Here is a 24,121-nt window from a genome sequence, read left to right on the forward strand (position 1 = left end):
TAATTTAACTTAATTGTATTATTAGTAATTAAATATTAATATGATTAGATTAATTAATATAACTTAAAATATATATTATTAAATATATAAATAATAGTGTCAATAATAATTAATGAGTAATTCACAAAACATTAATTTTTATTTTTAATTAATAATTATCTTCTTCATATTTAAAGTCATAACTGTCATAAATACTGAAATATGTTATCAAATAGTTTCTTAAGATTTAATATGATTTAAACATTTGACATACTAAACATTTTTAAAAATTTAACACATTTCAGATTTACTAAATCCGAATTTACAGGATTTATTAAATCCCACTTGTTGCGAAACAGCTCCTAATAGAATCCATTATGGACTTGAATCCATGGTGAACAACAGTATGCAATCCATAAACATTAAAACAAGATAGAATAATTTAAATTCTCTTATCAATAGAATAATTATATTTGCTTTTGGACATCCTTTATTTGCTGGTCTATGTTCTCAGTTGCTATGTTGAGGGTTCTCTTGATGGCCGGCTCCGTCTCAAGATGGCCTAGAACGAGGTGATTGTCATTTAGGCTTCGTTTGTGATGATTTTCTTACTGCTTCTTAAAGCAGCTTTTTAGTACAACAAATAAAATTTTATGCTAAAAAGCTGTTTTAAGAAGCAATAAGAAAGCCATCCCAAACGAAGCCTTAGTGTTGCATAAATTAATTTTTGAAGGATGCAAAATATTGCTATTGTTAAGATATGAGTGTAGATTGCTTTTATTTCATGAAGAAAATGCTTATTAATAGAGAAGAAGCATGCCATTAACAACCATAAGAAGAAGCTCAGGACTTGATTTTATAATCATTAGGTTAATTTGTTAAAAACTTTATGTTAGAAAATTCGGAATATCAGAATGATTTGAACTTATTGTAATTTAATTTGATATTAGTGTTCTAAATGAAAATTTTTTATTGTATTAATCTTAAAATAAATTCAATTATTTTTAGATCGATCATTATATAAATTATATTAGGATATTTTAACATATTTTTTATATAAATTTTAATTTATTAATTATATGTATTATATTGATGTTACAATAAGTTTAATGAATAAACATGCACAATTTTGGCATACATAATGCAGCAAAAATTATGAAATTACTGCTGCTCATAATCTCTTTAATTTTTTTTACTGGCAAACAATTTTTTATAATATACATAGTAAAATTAGTATTTCTCCCATCTTAGTAGGCATGATCAACAACTGTTTGCTCGTGCAGATGAAGAAATAATTGAAAAAAACTCTCAATAAATTTGAATATTAAATGTATGCTAAACCTAAGCACGCATCTTTAGACAACCTTCAATATTTCAATAAGAAATATCAATACAAATTCTTTAAAATCAAATAGGAGAAAGACAATATAACCAATAACAACAAATATGTTGATGTTATGTGATTAACCAAAGTAGAGGGAGCATCTCTCCCCTTGGAACTCAGGTAAGAGGTTTCCATTAGGTCCTGCAGCAAACTCACAACTTACATGCATGTTGTGGTGATGAGTGTCCCAAGTAGATAGTTTGAATTGAACTACTGTATTGAGCTCGAGCCGCAATGTCACCTGATTCGTAGTTGCATCAATGGCAACGTCTTGCCCGCCGGCGATGACAAACTGGCCATGAATTTCGGTGGTGTTCTTTGCTGGTTGGTAGAATGCAGATTGGACAATGCCAGTTGCTAGCTGACGGTCATTATAAAACACAGTAGCATTAATGTTGTCATAGTAGATAGCAATTTTAGAGTTGGGATTACGATCAGAGACATCGAAGGAGAGGGTGGAAAGAGAGGGGGCGGAGAAGGAGGAGAGGTAGAAGCGGGGACGGTGGGGACGAAGGCTAAGCCAAAGGATAAGGATGATAATACCAGAGATGAGAAGGAGGGTGAGCAGGATGGAGCATAAAAACATGGCGATGCGGCTAGTGAAGCTTTCACGGACACGGCGGGCATAGAGACGAGTTCTAGCTGCACGGGTCTGGTGTTGGTAGAGATGGAGTTGGGAGTGGAGAGCACCGGCGGATGGGGAGGAGGAAGACATGAATGCAATGGCAAGGGTAAAAGGAGAGGAAGGGGATTGTAGGTGAAGGGAAGATGAGAGTTTAATAAGGCAGAGAAGGAAGGACAGTTATGGTGGTTTCTTGTTGCTTTTGGCTGGAGAAGGAAAGGAATAAAGTTTGAAAACTTATTTTTTAAAAAAATATATAACCTTTTAATCTTGTGACAAAGAAAAAACTTCATACATACATAATTTCAGCTGTTACAAACGAGCTCACAGTTTTTTAATGAAAAGTTATGGATAACGCCTTGATGTTAAAACAAAAATGTACTTGGAATATATGGCAATCGTGCTATGAAGGTCACATCGCAGACTTTAATAGATGTGCTAAGAATACATTTGATTGATATAATCAGAGCAGTTAAGGATAATTCATTATTATCATCTTAATATAACAACAAGAGGAGGGTTTAGTCAGCCCAAGCCACCAGTTTTCATCCAAAAGAAGGGATGGAAAGAGAAAAAAGGTGAGATAAGAATCTTTACTTTCGGCATTCAATTTAAAGTCCATCTAAATGATTCTCTATAGTGATGATTTTCTGAATGTATGACCAATGTAGCCACTAAAGTACAAGATTACTTGATTGTCAGCTCACACCAAGAATAAAGTAACCAAGTTCATGAAGATGCCACCAATATAAGATCTATTACAAGTAGATATAAACAATCTTATTCCTGTATCAACTAGATATAGTCATGTCCTTGCCTCACCACCTGCCCACCTTGATCTCAATTGTTCTTACCATTTTATTTCAAAGGAGTGGTAGATTCTGAATTTTACGACCAATTCAACAAGATAAATTATTCCTCTAAAAACTACCATACAAGCAACTAAACAGCTTTAGACAAATCAAAATACACTGCATTTATTTTATACTCTCAAAATATACATTCCAAATAAGCATTCCAACCATACAACCCTGACAGTGTTCACCATAGTACAATAAAAGACTAAGAAAGATCATACTTCTTCATACCACAGTTATCGCAATAAGTACTTTTATGCAGCCTCCATCATTTGCTTACAAATTCTAAAGGTGCCACACAAATCAATATCTCTTGGATATGTGAGGAAGAAAGCGTTTCTTCTTTCTGTCATGATAAATCCTCACAATCACAGCAGCAGTCTCTTCAATGGCCTTTCCAGTGATCTCTGAAACCAATACAAGACATAAGCAATTAGAATAGAAACAAATCATAACCTTACACCAAATAAAACTATTACTACTTCTATTCACTTACCTATTACTGGCCATACAGGATTCCGTGCAAAAATTTTTTTAGCAAATTCCAATTCTTCCCTGACATGTTCCATGTCTGAATAATTACTCATCATGCCACCTTTGAGTCCCAGGGTCTTGGTCCTTGCCTTTCTGATAGTTTGTAGCGCCGCTGGATTTATGGTTAGACCAAAAATCTTCTCCTGGTTAATATCAAATAAGGACTTTGGGGAATCTACACCCACAACAATGGGGACATTTGCGACCTTGTAACCTTTCTGAGCTAGATAAATGGACAAAGGTGTCTTCCCGGTACGAGAGACACCAACAAGAACAATGTGGGCACGGTTCAGGTTTTGAGGTAAAGCTCCATCATCCTGCTTGATGGTGAATTCGATAGCCTCTATGCGTTTGAAGTAATCCTCTGTGAGTGGATTCCGACCAGGAGCACCTCGCGGGATGCCAGATGGAGCTACACCAATATGGGCGGCAATGGCCTCTATAGTGGGACCCAGAATATCCGTCGATGGTACTCCCCAAAGCTTGCAGGCTTGTTTTGCGGATTCAGCCATTGAAGGGTCTGCAAGGGTGTAGAGAACAAGAGCACCTTCTTTTGCTGCTTGCTTTATGATCTCTATCAGTCTATCTGCATCTCCAACCTGAGAAAGATAAAAGATATAGGATTACTAAATTGAAAATATTATACAACTGTGCATAGAAAAATAGTCTGACCAAGCAGAACCTAAAGTAACCAAAAAGAATAGTTAAATTTGTGCACATTAAGCTATGGAAGTTAAGCAAATGCATATTCATTTTAGCCTTAATCAAAACTTCCTAATAACTCATAGTGCGTAAACACTAAAATGTGCAAGCTTAGATAAGCTGATTTATCATAAGAATTGATAACCTAGCAACACTTGGGACTGTCTGCAAAAGAATTTGGAGAACTATAAAAGGGACAAGTCTACAAAGAAGTTTTTTAAACTAAGAATATAATTTAATCCAACGAAAGATTGAATAAAATGTTTGTAATAAAAAGGTGAAGCAAATGCATAGGAAAAAAGCATTACTGCCACTCATTGAGAACATGCAAGTGTGCAATTAGAACATAAAAAAAGGAATGCAACAAAAATAAAGTTAATGGTGTAAAGAGAGAATCAACACTATTAACAGCACAATTTACTACAATTTCAGTATTTCGGGCTCTAATTCAAAAACACTAAAAAGAAAGTATTACCATAAAATAAGAATTTTGCAAATTAAATATCCTAAACAATCACCATCATGATGAACATTCTAAGCTCCGTTGAAATCCTAGTCCTCTAATATTAGTCAGACACACTAGTCAGCAATCCATGCTGCCACTAAAAACTCTTGAAGTAGGTGCGATAAAAGTCCAAATCCACCAAGTCCGACAAATCAGATAACAGTGAAGTATACAATCGTCTTACAAGATTTAACAGCACCAATGCAAGTCCATGGGAGACCAGCAGCAATGAAAAGGCAAGAAAAGCAATGGTAGTTGGAACCATAATGTGATGGTTAACTGTTTCAGACCAAGGAAACCTGACAAATCTAAGTCCCCTGATGCCATAGTATCTCACCAATAATCACCACAAGAGCAAGTTCCTTGAGAAAAATGATGAAACCTGCGTGTATCCCTTATGACAAATTGCCGAGCTACAACCTTTGATATTAATTTAATGGCATCATGGCAATCCCCACATATTCGAAGGTTCTTAGAAATTCTAATAGGAACGTTAGGGGGAGCCTTTAGAAGACCAAAAGCAATAGCTAATCTCTCACTATGGCTACGAAGCAGCCTTTTCTTATCATCCTCCTCCACATCAAGTAAGACACATTTGGTAGATGGCACATAACCCGCCTTTATTATCATATAATTCAATTCCTCCAACTTTCGGTAAATACTTTCAGATTCTGAATTTGATTGGTCATGTGCTCCAAACACATATACCTTGTTCTTTATTTCAATCCAGCTGCAACCAGATCTCTTTGACAGCCCTTTAACTGCCATCAATCTTCTCACTCTACCCACATCATACCATCTCCCTGCTAAGGCATATATGTTTGACAATATTACATAATTGGTTTCGTTATATGGTTCAAGCCGAAAAAGCTTCATTGCCAATTTCTCTCCAAGCTTCACATTGCAATGCACTTGACAAGCTCCAAGGAGGGATCCAAGTACAGAACCTGTTGGTGGCACTTCCATTCTTTCAATCAAATTTTCAGCCTCATTCAGCCTTCCTCCTCTCCCCAACATATCCACAATACAAGCATAATGCTCTGCACAAGGCTCGAAACCAAATCTCTCTTTCATTGACTCAAAAATCTCCAATCCCATATCTACCAGCCCACCATGACTGCAAGCAGACAGTACCACAATCAAAGTGAAAGGATTGGGCTTCAAACCTTGGCCTTGCATCTCCTTAAACAATTCAAGAGCCAGCTCAAACCTTCCATTAATTGAGAAACCTTCAATCATTGAAGTCCATACAAAAACATTTGGTTTCTCCATACTACTGAAAACTTTAAAAGCTTCATCAGGATTTCCACATCTAGAATACATTGTGACAAGAGCAGAGCAAACAATAAGATTAGAATCAAACCCATTCCGAATTGCATAAGCATGAATTGATTGGCCCTTCCTCAAAGAAGAGAAGAAACTGCAAGCAGGCAATAATGAAACGAGTGTAATCTCATTAGGTCTAATAAATTCCTCAAATTGCATCCTAGAAAACAATGTTGCCGATTCAGTGAAGTGCTTTGCGGAGGAACTAGCACGTATCATTGATGACCACGATACAACATCACGATCAGGCATTCTACCAAACACCTTCTGTGCACTACAATCATCTCCAAAAGATCCGTAAGCATGAATAAGTGCATTCCCAACAGATAGAAAATAACCAAAACCACACTTCATTATCAGTGAATGCAAGTTAGTACTCAACAATCGTAAACTCAAATCAGTAGATGCCTTCAGTGATGCCGAAAATGTATATGAATCCAGTTCCAATCCATGCTCAAGCATTTCACAAAACAGCTTAATCGCTAGGTTGGGTTTCTCATTCCTAACATACCCGGTAATCATGGCAGTCCATGCAAAGGTATCCAAGTTCCTTTTGGGAATGTTATCAAACACCTCTCGCGCATCATCAGCCCGACCACACACACAGTAGAACTTCAGTAGCTTAGGGAGCAAAACTGGATTCCTCTCCAACCCAGCTTCCCGAATCTTAACATGCAGCTCCCTCCCCTGTTTCAGTGATCGAGAATCGATGCACGACTGAAGAAGAACGCCAAACTCCGAAGAATTCGCCATCTGAAACTTGCTCCGAAAAACCTTGGCTGAACCGGAGTTCGTGTGAAGCCCAGGAGCGAAGCATGGGTTTCGGGTTTGACCGCCAATCATGGATATCTGATCAATACTGCTGAGCACTTCCACCAGTTTTTCATCTATAAAAATCCAAGCTTTGTGGAGGAGAAAAAACCTTACGAGATAATAAGATAAGAAGATGCCAAAGAAAAAAAAAAATTTGTTTTTTTTTTAAGTTAAACGTTTGATGCCTAAAAATTTAGTGGAAAAAATTAACAAATTTTTAGTCACACTCTTAATTCATGGCTGCGAATAAAAACATTGAGTGTTAATAAAAAAATAAATTAATGTAGCAATTCGCGTTCACTAAAATTAAGGAAAACAAAACACAAGACTTATAGAAAAAGACGAGCTTACCCCAGAGAAGAGCTGGGGATGAATGGGACAGCCACGATCGACGAGCCAGTTCTCGAACTGACCTAGGGCGGTGTTGACGGAATGCTCCGCCGTCCATCCGGTGCCGTCGGAGACCATGTAAATCGGCTTCCCGTCGGCCCGTGGCGTCACTGCGGTGTCCTCCTCGCTATCGCTCGAATCCGACGAGAGCGACGGCGTGATATCGCCCACAGGAGAAGAGGGGGTTTTGATGCGGAGAGAGAGTCCGCGTCCTGAGCGTAGGGCTCGAGCTCGAGACCAACGCGTGAGATTGGGACTGGCTTTGGGTGAGATTCTCGGTGAAGTGCTACCGGATGTCTGATCGCCGGTGGAATCGGCGGCTTCGTCTTGTTTGGGAAGGCGGGACGGGGAAGAGGAGCGTTTCGGTAGGAGATTTGTCGGCGAGGTAGGGGCAGCGACTAATCTCGGTGATGATGGAAGAATTTTTTGTTGAATCATTTTCCAAATCTTCGGAGCTTTTTCACATTTTGATGTCGGAGTGGCGGCTTTATTCTTTTTTATTGAAGTTTATCGGATCGGCATCGCTTGTTTGCGGTGGAGAAGAGTTTCATTTTAATTTAAATTTTGGGGATTTATAAATTCTAATACAAATTATGAAATAACTAGTTTTATAAAATTATTAACGGAAATTTCAAAATAAAAATTTTAATAATTTAATACAAAATATTACAAATTTATAAAATTTATATAACGCCATTTATATCAATAATCAAATAAGCCATTAAAAAAATACTTAATAATGATCTCATAAAATTTAATATCACTGCCTTAAAAAATGTTTAAGATTAAACTGAATTTATTACTTTTACCACATACCTAATGGCCACAATTCTTCAGCTCTATTTTAAGCATATGCTCTCTTATTTTTTTATATTAAAAATAAAAATAGTAGTAATGATATTTAAGCTTCCTATGAAATAATTTTTTTATTATTTATTAAAATAATATTTTAATAAAAAATTTTAAATTCACTAATCTTATAGACTATTAGATTAAGCAAAATTTACAACAAAGAAATACTGAATCCTCCGGGTAAAGGTAAAACTGATTGGACTAAAAGATTAATTTATATAGTCTCATACAAAAACTGATATTCTTTCATACTACAATATCCTCTAGGTCTTGTTTTGATGTGCGACTCCGCCCCTCATACTCTAACTTCACACCCATATTTACTGAAATAATCTTAAAATTAAGTCTAATAGAGTCCATCATCTCTTGAACATTTTGATTCTCCGGTTGAAAAAGAGGATAATTCTCCGCTAGCTCTGCCAACTGGCCAATTCTCTTCTGAACACGAGAAGAAAAAGAATTTGGGTCTATCATGATAGCTGATTTCCAAACTTCTATACAACCACGATAAAAACCCAGTTCCTCACCAACTTCAAATCCATGCTTCAAGCCAACCTCCCTCCCCTCCTCTTTTCCAGAGGCCACGCCGTCTCTGTAACCGTCTTTGAAGCCCTCTTCATATTGGGTTTGCTCCAAGAGCACTGTAGAGTCGAGAAAATCCGTGAGAAGCCGAGCTGTAGGTGCTTCCATTGCTCCAGTAGTTAAGGAAGAATAAGCAGTAATGGCTTCAACAACAACGAGTAAAAACCTGCAAAGTAAACTAGCGCCATTGATTCATTGTTTAGAGAAAAACTATCTATTATCAGCAAAATAGAAGCTCTAATGAAATGACAAGTCATTCCTTCTTAAGAAGATGTACCAAGCTAGTTAAAAGAAATCTCTTAGACAAGCAAGTAGTAAGATGATGAATCTATAACATAAGAAGTCAACTTTAAAAAGTGTAGAAAGTGCAATAGGAGATAGAGAGGGGCTCTCGTATGTAGCCTTCCCCTTGCATTTGTAGAAGTATATTTTATAGGCCCGAGCTCATGACTTCCAGATCACAATGGAAGCAAAGCTTCCCTATACTTTGACAAATTAATCGAACAATGCCAATCTATTATTAAATATCTTTTATCTACAGCTAAACATATAAGTTATTCTTCATCCAAGCTTTAGTTCATGCATTCAATAAAAAAGGAATAGAATTTAAAGAGCAAAGGGAAGTGGATGGATAAATATAAGGCCCTTTAGGAACAATAATTAACCCGAGTAGAGTACATGATAATCTTTGAAATAAATGTCATAGTTTATATATCATATTTAATTATATTTACATTTTTTAAATATAAAAAATGTAAAATTTTCATTAAATACAAGATGAATCAAAATAATAAAATTGAATAAGCATAAAAAGCAAAACATGCTCTTCCCCAATATGAAGTTCATTAATTTCATTAACAACAAGACAATCAAATATCTATCATGAATAACATGCATCCTATATTTATTATTGTAAGCTAAATGATAATGGAAATCTTCAAAAAGGGACGTGATGCTTGACCTCTAAATATAGATTTTCTTTAGGGAAGCAGATACATATGGTGGAGGTCTCCTTTTAGTTCAGTAGAGGCATTCACTGTTACTTATAATGCTTGATGTGTAAGTGAAAGAAATAAAATTAATTATGGAACTTAATAACTCAATTTATGTAGCAAGAAGCAATACTTCTTAACCACAAAGCGATATTAAACATGTTGATGGATCATAGTTTCTTTTAGATTTATTAAAAGATCCTTAAACTAATACTATATCACGATGCTTTAATTAAAAATGTAGTTCTAAGTATTATTAAGATAAAATCTATGAAAGTTCAAAGGATTTGTAAAGGTATGAGCTAAGATTGCAGGATACTAATTATGATTGACCTCATTTCTAATCAAGATTGATAATTTCTTTCTTTTAAACTTGTTGCATTTAATCAATTTACTCAATGCATAGATAGAGCAAAGGTGATCCCCTATGGGATTTGATATGTGCTTATTCCTTGAATGGTGACTCCATATGGAATTGATTAAATTTTCTTGCATGTTGTTAATACCATTAACCTTAGAGTCTAAAGGTTTTTGTTGAGTTGATTTAAAATTGAATGCATGAAGTATTATTTTAGTAGTAATAGATCTAGCAGGGGGATTGTAACTTTGGGCAATCAAGCATTAAAAAGAGTACACGTTTTAGATATCTTAGGTTTATTGTTCAAAATGACTGTGAAATAGATGAGGATATTAATAGTAAAATTTAAGTTGGAGGGTTGAAATGAATGAATGAATTGAGTATGTTGTGTAATAGAAAAGTACTCTCAAACTTAATGGGAAAATTATATAAGATGGTGGTGAGATCTGCAATGCTTCATGGCACAGAATGTTGGGCATTAAAAGAGAAGCATAAATTATATTAAATGTTACAAAGATGAGGATTCTCAGGTGGAGTAGCTTCACCTTAGAGACAACATGAAATGAGTATATACATGAAAATGTTGGAGTGACACCGGTGTTAGATAAGATTAGGGAGAGTCCCCTTAGATGATTTGGTCACATAAAACAGCGGCCTTCGAATGAATTAGTTAGGAGATTAAATGTATTAGAATTGGCCTATGTTAAAAAGGTAGAGGTAGAACTAAAAAACTTGATTAGAAAGTATAAGAAATGATTCTTTTTTACTAGATATAAATGAGATCTTAACATAGCACAATTAACACGACACAATGGAGAAAATGATTCATGTTGCCGACCTCATGTAGTGGGATAAAGGCTTGATGTTGATGCTATATAGTTATAAGATGGAGCGAAATTGACTCATAAGATACCAATTTGGTGCTGCTAATGATGCTGTAAAGAGGGGAAGTGTCTTCCTCTTGTTCAGAATTTCATATTTGCAAAGATTCATGTCGAGTAATATGAAGGGTTAAGGATGAGACAAAATTGACAGATCGAGAAGACCAACAGTAGGTAGCTTATGCAAATTGAAAGCAATTGGATTTTAGCAGAGAGGAAAGTGTTGGTAGGTACTTAGGAAGAAAGGTAGTGCTAATAATGTATTTTAAAGTTTTGGGAAATGAAGGGTTCTGATAAGTGATAACGAATGGTTAATATTAGAAGTTTTAATGAATTTGAAGATACTGAAAGGCTTGATTAAATCCATAAGAATGGTTTAATCTGAAGATGAAAATAACTATAATTCCATAAACAGATAAAGACCAAACGTTTCCAAACTTCTTGAAGGGAAGTTTGCAATGTCATTAGACAATAAGATTAAAACTTACTTAAAATATTCAAATCAGGAATTTATTATTCATTTGAATTTTTCTTTTACTTTCTAACCCTCTTTATAGAGATAAATAAAGATATGCCACAATAAAATTGTGCACAAATAACAAAATACATCAAAAAAATCATGCAAAAAAAAAAGCAATCTTCTCTAACAAATGTTCTCAAGAAGGTATCCAAAAAAATAAAAAGAATTTCAAATTAGCATAAAGTCTCTTCATCTCAAACAAAACTTGAATAGCTAAAAAAATCAAGTTTAAAATTGAAACTCTCCACTAAATGGGGAGAGAGAATCAGGTAATCCAAGCAATACCTTCTGTTGAGTTGACGGAAAGGCCTCTGCCAAGTCAGTGGAGAATAATTTAGCCTCCTATTATAGTACACAGGAGCTGATAAATGTACAGTTTTGTGAAGACGAAGGGTTGGATGACAACCTTTAAGCCCTGTTTGGATGCACGAATTAGGCCAAATTTAGGCAAGATTTGAGCTAAATCCTGCCAAACGCCAAAAAGAATACAAAGTTCAATCTCACGGTAAGTCTAATCTCTACTTCAAGGAGTATTCGCGATTTTTTATGCTATTTGATATTGGATTTACAGCGGGATTAAGTCGGATTTACGCTAAATCCAGCCAAACGGTTTTTGTTCGGGCGTTAAATCCCGGCGATGGGCAAATCCCGGATTTAAGGATTTACGGCTTAAATCCCGGATTTACTAAATCCCTCGGTTCGGCGAATTTATGGGATTTGGCCGAAGAAGCGCGCGAAAGATAGAAAGTTACCTTCACAGCCAGGGATCTCCCGTTGTTGCTTCCGATCAAAATGTCGTAACTTCCGATCCGACAGGACGGTAAAGTCGTCGAAGGAGCGAAATCGACCAGCCACGAAGGAGCGACGCGTGCAATCTCTGCACCTCAAAACAACGACGAAAAGAGAAGATGAATGCAAACCTAGACGGCTCTAAGTAAATATTGATTAATTTAATTAATATAATTTAAATATTAATAATTAATGGTGTAATTAGTGCATAACTTAATTATCTAATTCAACTTAATTGAATAATTAATAATATAATTAGTACTTAAATATTATATACTATGCCTAATTAATATAACTTAAAATATATATTATTAAATGTATAATTAATACTAAATAATAATTAATGAGCTGAATATAATTAATACTTATTTATGTGTGCGGTGTGGCTGATTGTGGTGGTATTAAGGGTTAGTGACACTTAAAGAACAAAAATTAAGAACAATTTTGAGGGACTTACAACACTTGAACTTAGTGACAACAACTCTATCCACGTCTTCAACCTGAGACAGATAAAGGCATGGGATTACTAAATTGGAAATATTATAAACTGTGCCTAGAAAAAAAAGTCTGACTGAGCAGAACCTAAAGTAACCCAAAAGAATAGTTAAATTTGAGCACATAAATCAATGGAAGTTACGCAAATGCATGATCATTTTAGCCTTAATCAAAACTTACTGACAAATCATAGTGTGTAAACACTAAAATGTGCATGCTTAGATAAGCTGATTTATCATAACAAGTAATAACCTAGCAACACTTGGGACTGTCTGTAAAAGAAATTGGAGAACTATAAAAGGGACAAGTCTACTTATAATTTTTTAAAATTAAGAATATGGTTTAATACAACGGAAGATTGAATGAAATATTTGTAATAAAAGTTGAAGCAAATGCATGGGAAAAAAGCATTACTGCCACTCATTGAGAAAATGCAAGTGTGCGATTATGACATTAAAAAAAAAAAAAAACAACAAAAATAAGATAATATATGTAATGCGAGATTCAACAATATTAAATCTTGTCCGACAAATCAACAACCAAGAATACATTATAGATGAAATAAAATCAAGAAAAGAAATATTAATTATACACTTGCTTACTGCCGAGAGAAGGTCGGCGACAAGAGAGCTAGAGGTTGTAAGCAAGTGTATAATGACTATTTCTTGTCATGATTTTATTTCATCTATGATGCATTCTTAGACGGGGATTTCATTTATCCATATAAAATCTTTGGTTTCTCTATTGTTATGTGATTCATACATGCTATTAGATTTCCTTTCTTGAATAGGTGGTTCACATGTGCTGTTGGGTTCTCCTTATTCTTCAAACAAAAATGTGAGAGAGAAGCATATTTTTCTTATGTGATGCAATGGTTGATGAATGAAAGAGCTAAATGGTAGATTTCATTGTTTGGTTAAAAGTGATATTATATTTTTTAATCAAAGGGATTTTTTATTTTGCTGATATAATTTCTTGAGTTTGGTATGCTTTTTTTATTTTAGATTGCGTAGTTTTCTTTGACCATACCTAAATCATTTACATATATAAGTTTTGTGTGATGAGTGGAGATGGGATCACTCATGAAAATGATATTTTCGTGACTGCTTAAAATTGATGGCTTGTTATCTAAATAGTGAGTCATATTGTAGAGAATATGAAGAATAAAAAAATGAAATTCTAAGTATGTTGCGGGCAATATATTTATTTTCCATCCCTTCTTTGCTCTTAAGAAAGAATGACTTGTCATTTCATTAGACCATCTATTTTGCTCATAATAGATAGTTTTTTTACTTAACAATTAATCTATTTTACTTTGCAAGTTTTTACTCGTTGTTGCTGAAGCCATTACTTCTTATTCTTTCTTATGATTGAAACAATAGAAGAACCTACAACCTGACTTCCCACGGACATTATTGATTCTACACTGCTCTTAGAGCAAACCCAATATGAATAGGGCTTCAAAGACGTTAACAGAGATGGCGTGGCCTTTGGAAAAGAGGAGGGGAGGGAGGTTGGCTTGAAGCATAGATTCCAAGTTGGTGAGGAACTGGGTTTTTATCGTGGTTGTGTAGAAGTTTGAAAATCAGCTATCATAATAGACTCAAATTCATTTTTTTCTCGTGTTCAGAAAACAATTGACCAGTTGTCGGAGCTAGCAGAGAATTATCCACTTTTTCAACCGGAGAATAAGAATGTTCAAGAAATGATAGACTCTATTAGGCTTAAGTTTATGATTATTTCAACAAATCTGGGTGTGAAGTTAGAGTATGAGGGGCACAATCGCACATCAAAACACGACCTAAAGCATATTACAGTCTAAATAAATATTATTCTTTACATAACCATATAAATTAATCTTGTAGTCTAACCAGTTTTACCTTTACAATACTTAAGATTTCTTTATTGTAGATTTTGCTTAATCCAATAGTGTGGACGATCAACATGCTAGTAATATAACCCATAATATGGTCGTATACTACTTTTCTCTATGTTTTACATGTAATATTTTCATGATTTAAGTAAGGTGATCTTGAACTCTCGTGGTCTTCTGTACTTTTTTCCCAAGTCCTCATGCCAATGAGTGTGTTTCTTATTTGGTATTTGTATTATATTATATGGCATATAAAAGTGGAAGAGAGAATGGAAAAGAGGAAGGCTCCATTTTGAAATAATGTTCTACTATTTTTTATATATGATATTTATAAATAGATGATTAAAGATTCATTTGAGGTAGCTTTTTTTTTTAAATAAAAATTTTAGTATAAAAATTATTGAATTAAGAATTTTTAATTAAAATATTATTTTAGAAAGCAATAAAACACGTATCACAAATGAAGCCGCTATTTTTTTACGCCCCTCATATACCAACTTCACTCCCAGATTTGTTAAAATAATCCTAAACATAAACCTAATAGAGTCCATCTCTTGAACATTCTCATTCTCCAGTTATAAATTCTAATACAAATTATGAAATAATTACTTTTATAAATTTATTTGAAATGAAAATTTATAAATAAAAAATTTTAATAATTCAATACAAAATATTACAATTTTATAAAATTTATATATAACGCCTTTAATATCAAAAACCAAATAAGCCAACAATGGGTTAAACTGATTAAAAAATCAATTAAGAATGATCTCATTATCTTAAAAAAAAGGATTAAATTGAATTTATTACTTTCACCGCATACTGAATGGTCACAATTCTTTAGCTGTATTTTAAGTATATGCTCTCTTATTTCTTGATATTAAAAAAAACGTGGTAAACATATTTAGGCTTCGTTTGAGAATAATTTTTATTGCTTTTCAAAATAATATTTTAATATAAACTTTTAATTCAAATTTTTTTTACTAAATTAAAAAATATAAAGAAAACTATCTCAAATGAAACTTTAATCATCTATTCATAACTCATATCTCATAAATAATATAATATTATTTTAGAATGGAGTCTTCCCCTTTTCTATTCTCTCTTCCACTTTTATAAGTCATATAGTATAATACATATACCAAACAAGAAACATATTAAGTGGCATGTGGCCTTCTGGAAAAAAGTAGGGAAGAACACATGAGAGTTCAAGATCACCTTACTAAAATCATGAAAATATTACATGTAAAACATCGAGAAAAGCAGTACACGGACATATTATGGACTGTATTGCCAGCAATGTTGCTTGAGATGTTGATCATCCAGACTATTAGATTAAGCAAAATCTACAACAAAGAAATCCAAAGTATTGTAAACGTAAAACTGATTAGACTAAAAGATTAATGTATATGGTCTCATATAAAGACTGATATTCCTTTATACTGCAATATCATCCAGGTCATGTTTTAATGTGTGACTCTGACCCTCATACTCTAACTTCACACCCATATTTATTGAAATAAACCTAAACTAAACCCTAATAAAGTCCATCGCCTCTTGAACATTCTCATTCTTCAATTGAAAAAGTTGATAACTCTCTGCTAGCTCCGACGACTGTTCAATCCTCTTCTGAACAAGAGAATAAAATGAATTTAGGTCTATTCTGATACCTAATTTCCTAACTTCTACACAGCCACGATAAAAACCTAGTTCCTCGCCAGCTTGGAATCTGTGCTTCAAGCTAACCTCCCTCCCCTCCTCTTTTCAGAGGCCAAGCCATCTTTGTAACCGTCTTTGAAGCCCTCTTCATACTATGTTTGCTCTAAGAGCACTGTAGAGTTAAGGAAGTCCGTGGGAAGTCGAGCTATAGGTTCTTCCATTGTTCCAATAATAAGGAAGAATAAGCAGTAATGGCTTTAGCAACAACGAGTAAGAATCTGTAAAGTAAACTAGCCTCATTGCTAAGTAAAAAACTATCTATTATGAACAAAGTAGACGCTCTAATGAAATGGCAAGTCATTCCTTCTTAAGAAGGTGCAACAAGCTAGTTAAAAAAATCTCTTACACAAGCAAGTACTAAGATGATAAATCAATAATATAAGAAGTCAACTTAAAAAAGTGTAAGAAGTGCATAAAACACCATTCAAAATAGGATATAGAGAGGAGTTCACGTATGTAGCATTGCCCCTGCATTTGTAGAGGTATATTTTATAAGCCCAAACTCAGGCCTTCCAGATCACAATGGAAGCAAAGCTTCCCTAAATACTTTGACAAATCACAACAGAAAATTAGAAACTATGGAATAATTTAATTAATCCGCAAGCAGAAATGTGTGTACTTAGTATAAAAAGAAAATAGTTTAAGGTTTGCCTTATTTGTCAATAGCAACTAGTGTCCTTTAGCACAAAGATCCCATGGAGCCATAATGAATAGCATGACATGACATACTATTTTAAAATAGTTTAAATATTAAAATTCAAGAATAATTTATTTAAATTTAACAGTATAAAAAATAAAATTCATAAGATAAAAATGTATAATTAGTATGATATAAATAAATATAACATGACTTCAATGTCTTAAAAATGTGCATCAAAGGCCCATGTCAATTTTATTAGAATCATATTAATTTCACAATAACATCATATTAATTCATGACATTACATAATTTAGCTGAAAGCAAATGAACTTTGAGATAGAAAGGTAAAGCAATAAGAACGGGAAATAATTTCAATCAGCTTGAGATGAACATAATTAAGCACCGATTTTTTACCTGAATAAATTAATTGAACAATGCCAATCTATTATTAAATATATTTGATCTACAGCTAAACATATAAGTTATTCTTCATCCAATCTTTAGTTCATGCATTCAAAGTTGAACTTTAATAATAAATGCCATGAAACATAAAACAACAATAAAAAAGGAATACAATTGAAAGAGCAAAGGGAAGTGGATGGATAAATATCAGGCCCTTTAGCAACAAAAAGTAATCCGACTAAAGTAAGTATATGATAATCTTTGAAATAAATGTCATAGTTTATCTATCATATCTAATTATATTTACATTTTTAAAGTATAAAAAAGGTGAATTTTCATTATAAAACTGTATTATCAAGCTCTCAACATACCACACATTAAAGAACCCTCATGCAGTGGGCAAATTATTAGGTCTAGTCACCTGACAGAGAGTATCTCCGGATTTCACTCTGTCTACAGTAAAAGCGCAATCAAAGCGCAGTCAAAGCGTAGGTGCTACAGTAACTGTGCTTTACTATAGATAGAGGGAAATCCAGATATATTTTTGTATCAGGTAACCGGACCTAATAATTTGCCCCTGCAGTGGGTACACCCTTTTTGACAAAGTGCAAGTTGTGAAAGACAAATCAATCAGCAAGAAATGAAGAATTAAAAAAAAAAAAAACTGCATAATCTGAAAGATGATAAAGTATAACCAATTGCTTTAGAACTATATATAGGAGGCAGTAATTTTAAATTTCAGTTTTTACCTTCGGTTGCATTGTATGTCATATTAATTAAAAAATAAAAAAGAAGGTAGAGAAGGATTTATTTTTTAGAACAAGAGAGAAAGAGAGAATAATGCATATCGAGATGTCTTAATTTAAATACATTGACTGTTAATTACTTATAATACTTGATGTGTAAGTGAAAGAAATAAAATTAATTATGGAACTTAATAACTCAATTAATGTAGCAAGAAGCAATATTTCTGATCATAGTTTCTTTTAGATTTATTAAAATATCCTAAAACTAATACTATATCACGATGCTTTAATTAAAAATGTAGTTCTAAGTATTATTAAGGTGAATTTTATGGATGTTCATAGGAGTTTTAAAGGTATGAGCTCAGATTCCAGGATACAAATTGTGATTGACCTTATTTCTAAACAAGATTGATATTTCTTGCTTTTAAACTTGTTGCATTTAATCAATTTATTCAATGCTTAGATAGAGCGAAGGTGATTCCCTACGGGACTTGATTAGGGGTGTAAACGAGTCGAGTCAAATCAAATAGTAGCTTTATCGAGCCCAACTTATCAATCAAACTGCCAGCTCGAGTTTAGCTCAAAAGGCGAGCTCAAGCTCGGCTCGTCCCATTATAAACAAGTTCGAGTCGGCTCACGAGCCTTCGGCGTCTTTTACTGAAGCTCAAGCTTTGAGTTTAGCTCAAAAGGCGAGCTCAAGAAGATGAAACGATGGTTGAAGCTGTAGCTAGCATTTAATGTTTGCATCTTTTAGTCCTTTCCAACGTGAATAGTTGTAGTTTATATATATATATATATATATATATAAGGGTTGTAGCTAGCATTTAATATGCTACAACCTACAACTTTCTTGAATCATTTAATATGCTACAGCCTTAATGCACACCATTTGAGCTCGAGCTGGCGGGAATGTAAAAATTTGATTTTTAAATATTAATTTTTTATCGAGCCGGCTCGACAAGCTCACGAGTCGAGTCTGGCTTTGCTCGAACTCGAGCTCGTATAATATATGAGCTCGATTATAAGCTCGAACTCTACTCATGAGCTCGATAAGCTCGGCTCACAAGCCCATAAACGAATCGAGCTTGAGCCAGCTCGCAAGTCGTCTCGGCTCTCTTACACTCCCTAGATTTGATATGTGCTTATTCCTTGAATGGTGACTCCATATATAATTGATTAAATTTTCTTTCATGTTGTTAATAGGGTCAAGCTTCAATCTAAATGTTTTCATTTGAGTTGATCTAAAATTGAATGCATGAAGTATTATTTTAGCAGTAATAGATCTAGTGGGGGGATTGTGATTTTGGGCAATCAAGCATTAAAAAGAGTACATGTTTTAGATATCTCGGGTCTATTGTTCAAAATAATGGTGAAATAGATGAGAATACTAATAGTAGAATTTAAGTTGGTTGAAGTGAAGGAATGCATCGAGAATGTTGTGTGACAGAAAAGTACCTCTCAAACTTGATGGGAAAATTATATAAGATGGTGGTGAGACCTGCAATGCGTCATGGCATAGAATGTTGGCTATTAAAAGAGAAGAATAAAATTAAGTTAAATGTTATAGAGATGAGGATGCTCAGGTGGAGTGGCTTCACTCTTAAAGACAAAATGTGAAACGAGTATATACGTGAAAATGTTGGAGTGGCTCCAATAAACCTATTAGGAGAGCAGATATATTAGATTTTGTTTATATTTAATAACACAACAGCACAACGTCACAAGAAAGGACAAAATCAAGACTCGTACGGACCACAAGAAAGATGTTACTTTACAACACAGCTCTCCTATCAAAACCTTACACGTGTAACCACATTTTATTATAAATATATGTCCTGTCCTACAGATGTATGTGTGTCCTACTTTTATCAGTTAATAAAATTGAATTCTAGCTTTTCCGTATTCATCTTCCTCTGTCTTTAATATTAAAAAGGTAGAGGTAGATCTAAAAAACATGATTATAAAGTATTAGAAATTACCCTTTTTTATTAAATGTAAATGAGAACCTGACTCTTAACAGGGCACAATTAACATGACGTAATGGAGAAAAATGATTAATATAGCAGACCACATGTAGTGGGATAAAGGTTTGATGTTGATGTTGGTGTTAATATAGTCCTAAGATGGAGCAAAATTGACTCATAAGATACCAGTTTGGTGTTGCAAATGATGTTATAAAGAGGGGAACTGTCTTCCTCTTGTTCAAAATTTGAATTTGTAAATATTAATAACAGGAAGCAGATGGAAGGTAAGAAAATATCATGAAATTAATTTGCAGCTGATGATGTTGGTTCAGATCGACTAATATGAAGTTTTAAGGATGAGACAAAATTGAATGATCGAGAAAACCAGCAGTAGGTAGCTTATGCAAATTGAACGCAATTGGATTTTAACACAGAGAAAATTGTTGGTAGGTATTTAGGAAGAACAAAGGGTATTGCTGAGAATGTATTTTGAAGTTTTGGATAATTAAGGGTTCTGATAACGAAGGGTTGGATTTAATATTAGGAGTTTTAATGAATTTGAAGATACTGAAAATGGCTTAATCTGAAGATGAAAATACCTATAATTCCATAAACAGATAAAGGCCAAAAGTTTCCAAACTTCATATAGGGAAGTTTGTAATGTCATTAGACAACAAGATAAAAACATAAAATATTCAAATCAAGAATTTATTATTCATTTTGGATTTTTTTTCTTAAACTTTCTAACCCTCTTTATACAGAGAAATAAAGATATGCGACAATAAAATTGTGCAAAAATAGAAAAATATCAATTAAAATCATGCAAAAAAAAACAATCTTTTCTAACAAATGTAACCGACCAAGGTATCCAAAAAAATAAAAAGAATTTCAAATTAACATAAAGTCTCTTAATCTCAAGCAAAAGTTGAATAGCTAAAAAAATCAAGTTTAAATTTGAAACTCTCCACTAAATGGGGAGAGAGAATCAGGTAATCCAAGCAATACCTTCAGTTGAGTTAACGGAAAGGCCTCTGCCAAGCCAGTGGAGAATAATTAAGCCTCCTATTATAGTACACAGGAGCTGATAAATGTACAGTTTTGTGAAGACGAAGGGTTGGACGACAACCCTTAAGTCCCGTTTGGATGCAAGAATTAGGCCAAATTTAGGCAAGATTTGAGCTAAATCCTGCTAAACGCCAAAAAGAATGCAAAGTTAAATCTCACGATAAGTCTAATCTCTACTTCACGGAGTTTTCGCCATTTTTTCCCAAAATCCAAAGAGGGGAGGATGGACGGTTCTTGCCTGGGCTTCTTGCGAACAGCGAAAATGACGTTGGGCGAACGAGCTCCTGGGGGCGTTCGGTTCTTAGCGTCGTATGAGAGCAGAGAGCTGACGGGGGCCGAATGGCATGGAGACGGGTGAGGGGGCGGTTTCGCGAGTAATAGGGAGATCGGGGGGGGGAGGGGGGCCAGGACGGTTCGAACCAGAGCAATATCCATACCCACACCCACCCACGTACCCACCCATACTCATGGGGGTCAGGACGGTTCGAACCAGAACAATATCCATACCCACACCCACCCACGTACCCACCCATACTCATGGGGGCCAGGACGGTTCGAACCAGAGCAATATCCATACCCACACCCACCCACGTACCCACCCATACTCATGGGCGGAACCAGCGTTTCATCTTGGGGGGGGGGGGGCAAAATTTTCTTATTAATAGACAAATATTAAAAAAAAACAAAATGAAAATATAATTCAAAATGAAGTCTTCTATTCCAATATGATAGATAAATTTAAAAAAAAAACATTACAATTTTATCAATCTATTTTGCATCTTTTGATAATATTGGATTACATCTTCATTGGGAATCAAATCAAACACATCTTTTTCAATGTAAGGCACAAGACAATCGTTCAGCCAATCATCACCCTTCAATAGATATGATCTACGAATATTATCTCTATCATTTACATCATAACTCCAAATAGGAAGTCGGAGTCCTGGATCTGCTGGGAGATTGTTAATATCAACTTCTACTCGCTCTTTTCTCTTTAAATAACGCTCCATTTTTTTAATCCTATAATGAAATTTAATTATCAAAAACAGGAACCATTAATCAAAATATTTACATCATAATCTTAATATGAATTTTAACCCACAATAATATTAACCTACAAATAGAAACTCAACAAGTTTTTTTGAGCTATTGAAAAGAAAGAGTTCAAAACTCAACAAGTTTTATGGAAATTTTAACCCACAGCAAATAGAAACTCAAATAGAACTTAAGTTGAAACTTGAACGGAACATCGACAAGCGACAACACATAAAAAATGTGAAAGGAATTTGGATGAAATTACTAAATGAAAAAAAAAACTCAAGCAAAGCAATTCGGATAAGTTATTTGGGTGGGCTAAGATTAATTAATCAGCAAACTAATTAATGAGTTCAAAACTAGACAAACTAATTAATTTAACCAAACAATGAAATTACTGCTTGATCAACAACGGTAAACATCTGGAATTGCAAAGGAAAATCTCAAAGGTAAATAGGAAGATGAGAACTAACAAGATTACTAACCTCTTCCAAAAATCAAAAGCCTTGATAGTAGCGACCAAAACCCCAGCGCTGGATAGATATTGGCTGCTCTAGTGCTCTGAGACAAAGGATTTCATGATTTAATGATTCATTCCCCAAATAGTTTAGAATGCTAAAAAAAAAATTACAGGCGGAGTCGCCGGAGTGGAAGTGCGGAACAAAAAAATTACCTGCAGATCGGAGATCGGCCTGAAGGCTGAAGGAGATCTGGGGAGAAGCTAAACAGCCGAAGTCAGGGTGTCCTCCTCGCCTCCTGTGAGTGATCAAGCGTGAGAAACAGCGTGAGAAATAGAAGAGAGGGAGATCCTGTCGATGGAGAGGGAGACTGGGAGAGAGCGGGCGTGGATGGCAGAAGACTGCGGGTCGGGCGAAATAGCGTGAGAAACAGAAGAAAATGCTGGGCTTAGGGCAATTTTTAACATACTATAATGAAATATTACAAAACAGCCCTTATTATAATATGATTTTTACATTTTTTTAGGGGGGGCAATTGCCCCCCCTGGCCATATACTGATTCCGCCCCTGCCCATACCAAATGGACATGGGTGGGTAAGGGTCGCCCATAGTTTTGTAGGTGGGTATGGGTGGGTACTCAACATCAGAAGAGAACCAATTTACATTACTAATCATCATATACATGCAATATATTATAATAATCCTTATTGCACAGTGAGCAACACTGAACCGCGTCACGACCATGATAAATTTTGATATGTGGCTTGAAAATTTGCAGTTAGAGAAAATGACAAAAAATCACAAGGCCGTTATTCTATGGCAGACTGCATTCAATAAGCTTGGAAAGTGAGTGGGTGTGGGTGGGCAAAATCCGCCAGCGTAGAGCGTGGGTACCCAACCAGGACCCCATATAGGGCTCTAGTTCGAACCGACCCCAGTCGAACCCTAATCAAGTCTTAGGAAATTCTTAATTAAGATAATTACAAACCTACTCTCTTCAACCTAACTCAAATTAAGCTAATGGAAGCCACTAATATTAAATTGAATTCGAATTAAGTGAGTTTGACTAAATATCGAGTTGATTTGGTTTTGATCAAATCAAGATAGGTTGGACTAGGTTGAATTATAAGGCCGAGTTAATGTTATGTCAATGGGTATCCACCTAAGGGGAATCTTAAAGGTTACGTCTACACTAAACTATGAAGGCCTAGAAGCTAAAGATCAGTTTCGGAGAAATTGACCACGAATAATGAGGTCAACAGGTCTTCATTAAAATTAAAAATAATAATTAACTCATATTTAGAACAAAAAGTTATATAAGTTAACTATCTTAAATCATGAATAACATTGTCAAATAATTTTACAAGATTTTAACTTATTTCTTATTTAATCATTTTCAAGATTTAGCCCTCTCAATATTTAGTAAATTCAAATTTAGAAAATTTATGAAATCCTACTTAAATTAAATCCTACCTGTATCCAAACAGACCCTTAGGGGACAAGAAAATGTCCATCATAGATTCAGCTTCTTTTTTAATGGTGGGCAAAATTTTAGTTAATTAAAGTACTAAACAACAACAACAACAACAACAATAATAATAATAATAATAATAATAATAATAATAAAAATAATAA

At 34.2% G+C, this 24,121-nt stretch overlaps 3 protein-coding genes across 6 annotated transcripts; all 3 read right to left on the reverse strand.

Annotated features, from left to right (window-relative positions):
- Positions 1 to 1,398: 1,398 nt before the first annotated feature.
- LOC110106596 (NDR1/HIN1-like protein 2) lies at positions 1,399 to 2,728 on the reverse strand. Its single transcript, XM_020836536.2, has one exon. It carries the CDS (start codon positions 2,076 to 2,078, stop codon positions 1,443 to 1,445), a length of 636 nt encoding a protein of 211 aa, XP_020692195.1. The 5' UTR covers positions 2,079 to 2,728; the 3' UTR covers positions 1,399 to 1,442.
- Positions 2,729 to 2,936: 208 nt separating this feature from the next.
- On the reverse strand, positions 2,937 to 7,644 carry LOC110106594 (probable pyruvate, phosphate dikinase regulatory protein, chloroplastic). Of its 2 annotated transcripts, none has more exons than XM_028699000.1 (3): positions 5,292 to 6,413; positions 3,339 to 3,975; positions 2,937 to 3,249 (listed from the first exon to the last, which is right to left on the reverse strand). In XM_028699000.1, the coding sequence occupies exons 1-3, from the start codon at positions 6,369 to 6,371 to the stop codon at positions 3,146 to 3,148; spliced, it is 1,821 nt and encodes a 606-aa protein (XP_028554833.1). In that variant the 5' UTR covers positions 6,372 to 6,413; the 3' UTR covers positions 2,937 to 3,145. The 2 variants fall into 2 exon arrangements, with proteins under 2 accessions (XP_028554833.1, XP_020692194.1); XM_020836535.2 differs by lacking the exon at positions 5,292 to 6,413 and adding an exon at positions 7,074 to 7,644 and having other exon boundaries at positions 3,108 to 3,249.
- Positions 7,645 to 8,145: 501 nt separating this feature from the next.
- Positions 8,146 to 21,056, reverse strand: LOC110106576 (protein LTO1 homolog). Of its 3 annotated transcripts, XR_002304260.2 has the most exons (5): positions 20,931 to 21,056; positions 12,544 to 12,586; positions 12,050 to 12,174; positions 11,583 to 11,763; positions 8,699 to 8,712 (listed from the first exon to the last, which is right to left on the reverse strand). XR_002304260.2 is itself a non-coding variant. In XM_020836512.2 (4 exons), the coding sequence occupies exon 4, from the start codon at positions 8,652 to 8,654 to the stop codon at positions 8,211 to 8,213; it is 444 nt and encodes a 147-aa protein (XP_020692171.1). In that variant the 5' UTR covers positions 8,655 to 8,712; positions 11,583 to 11,712; positions 12,050 to 12,174; positions 12,544 to 12,552; the 3' UTR covers positions 8,146 to 8,210. The 3 variants fall into 3 exon arrangements, 1 of the variants encoding a protein (XP_020692171.1); XM_020836512.2 differs by lacking the exon at positions 20,931 to 21,056 and having other exon boundaries at positions 8,146 to 8,712; positions 11,583 to 11,712; positions 12,544 to 12,552; XR_002304259.2 differs by lacking the exons at positions 12,544 to 12,586; positions 20,931 to 21,056 and having other exon boundaries at positions 12,050 to 12,210.
- Positions 21,057 to 24,121: the final 3,065 nt, after the last annotated feature.

Source organism: Dendrobium catenatum, unplaced genomic scaffold (assembly GCF_001605985.2).
Source record: "Dendrobium catenatum unplaced genomic scaffold, ASM160598v2 fragScaff_scaffold_1199, whole genome shotgun sequence".
Lineage (NCBI taxonomy): Eukaryota > Viridiplantae > Streptophyta > Magnoliopsida > Asparagales > Orchidaceae > Dendrobium > Dendrobium catenatum.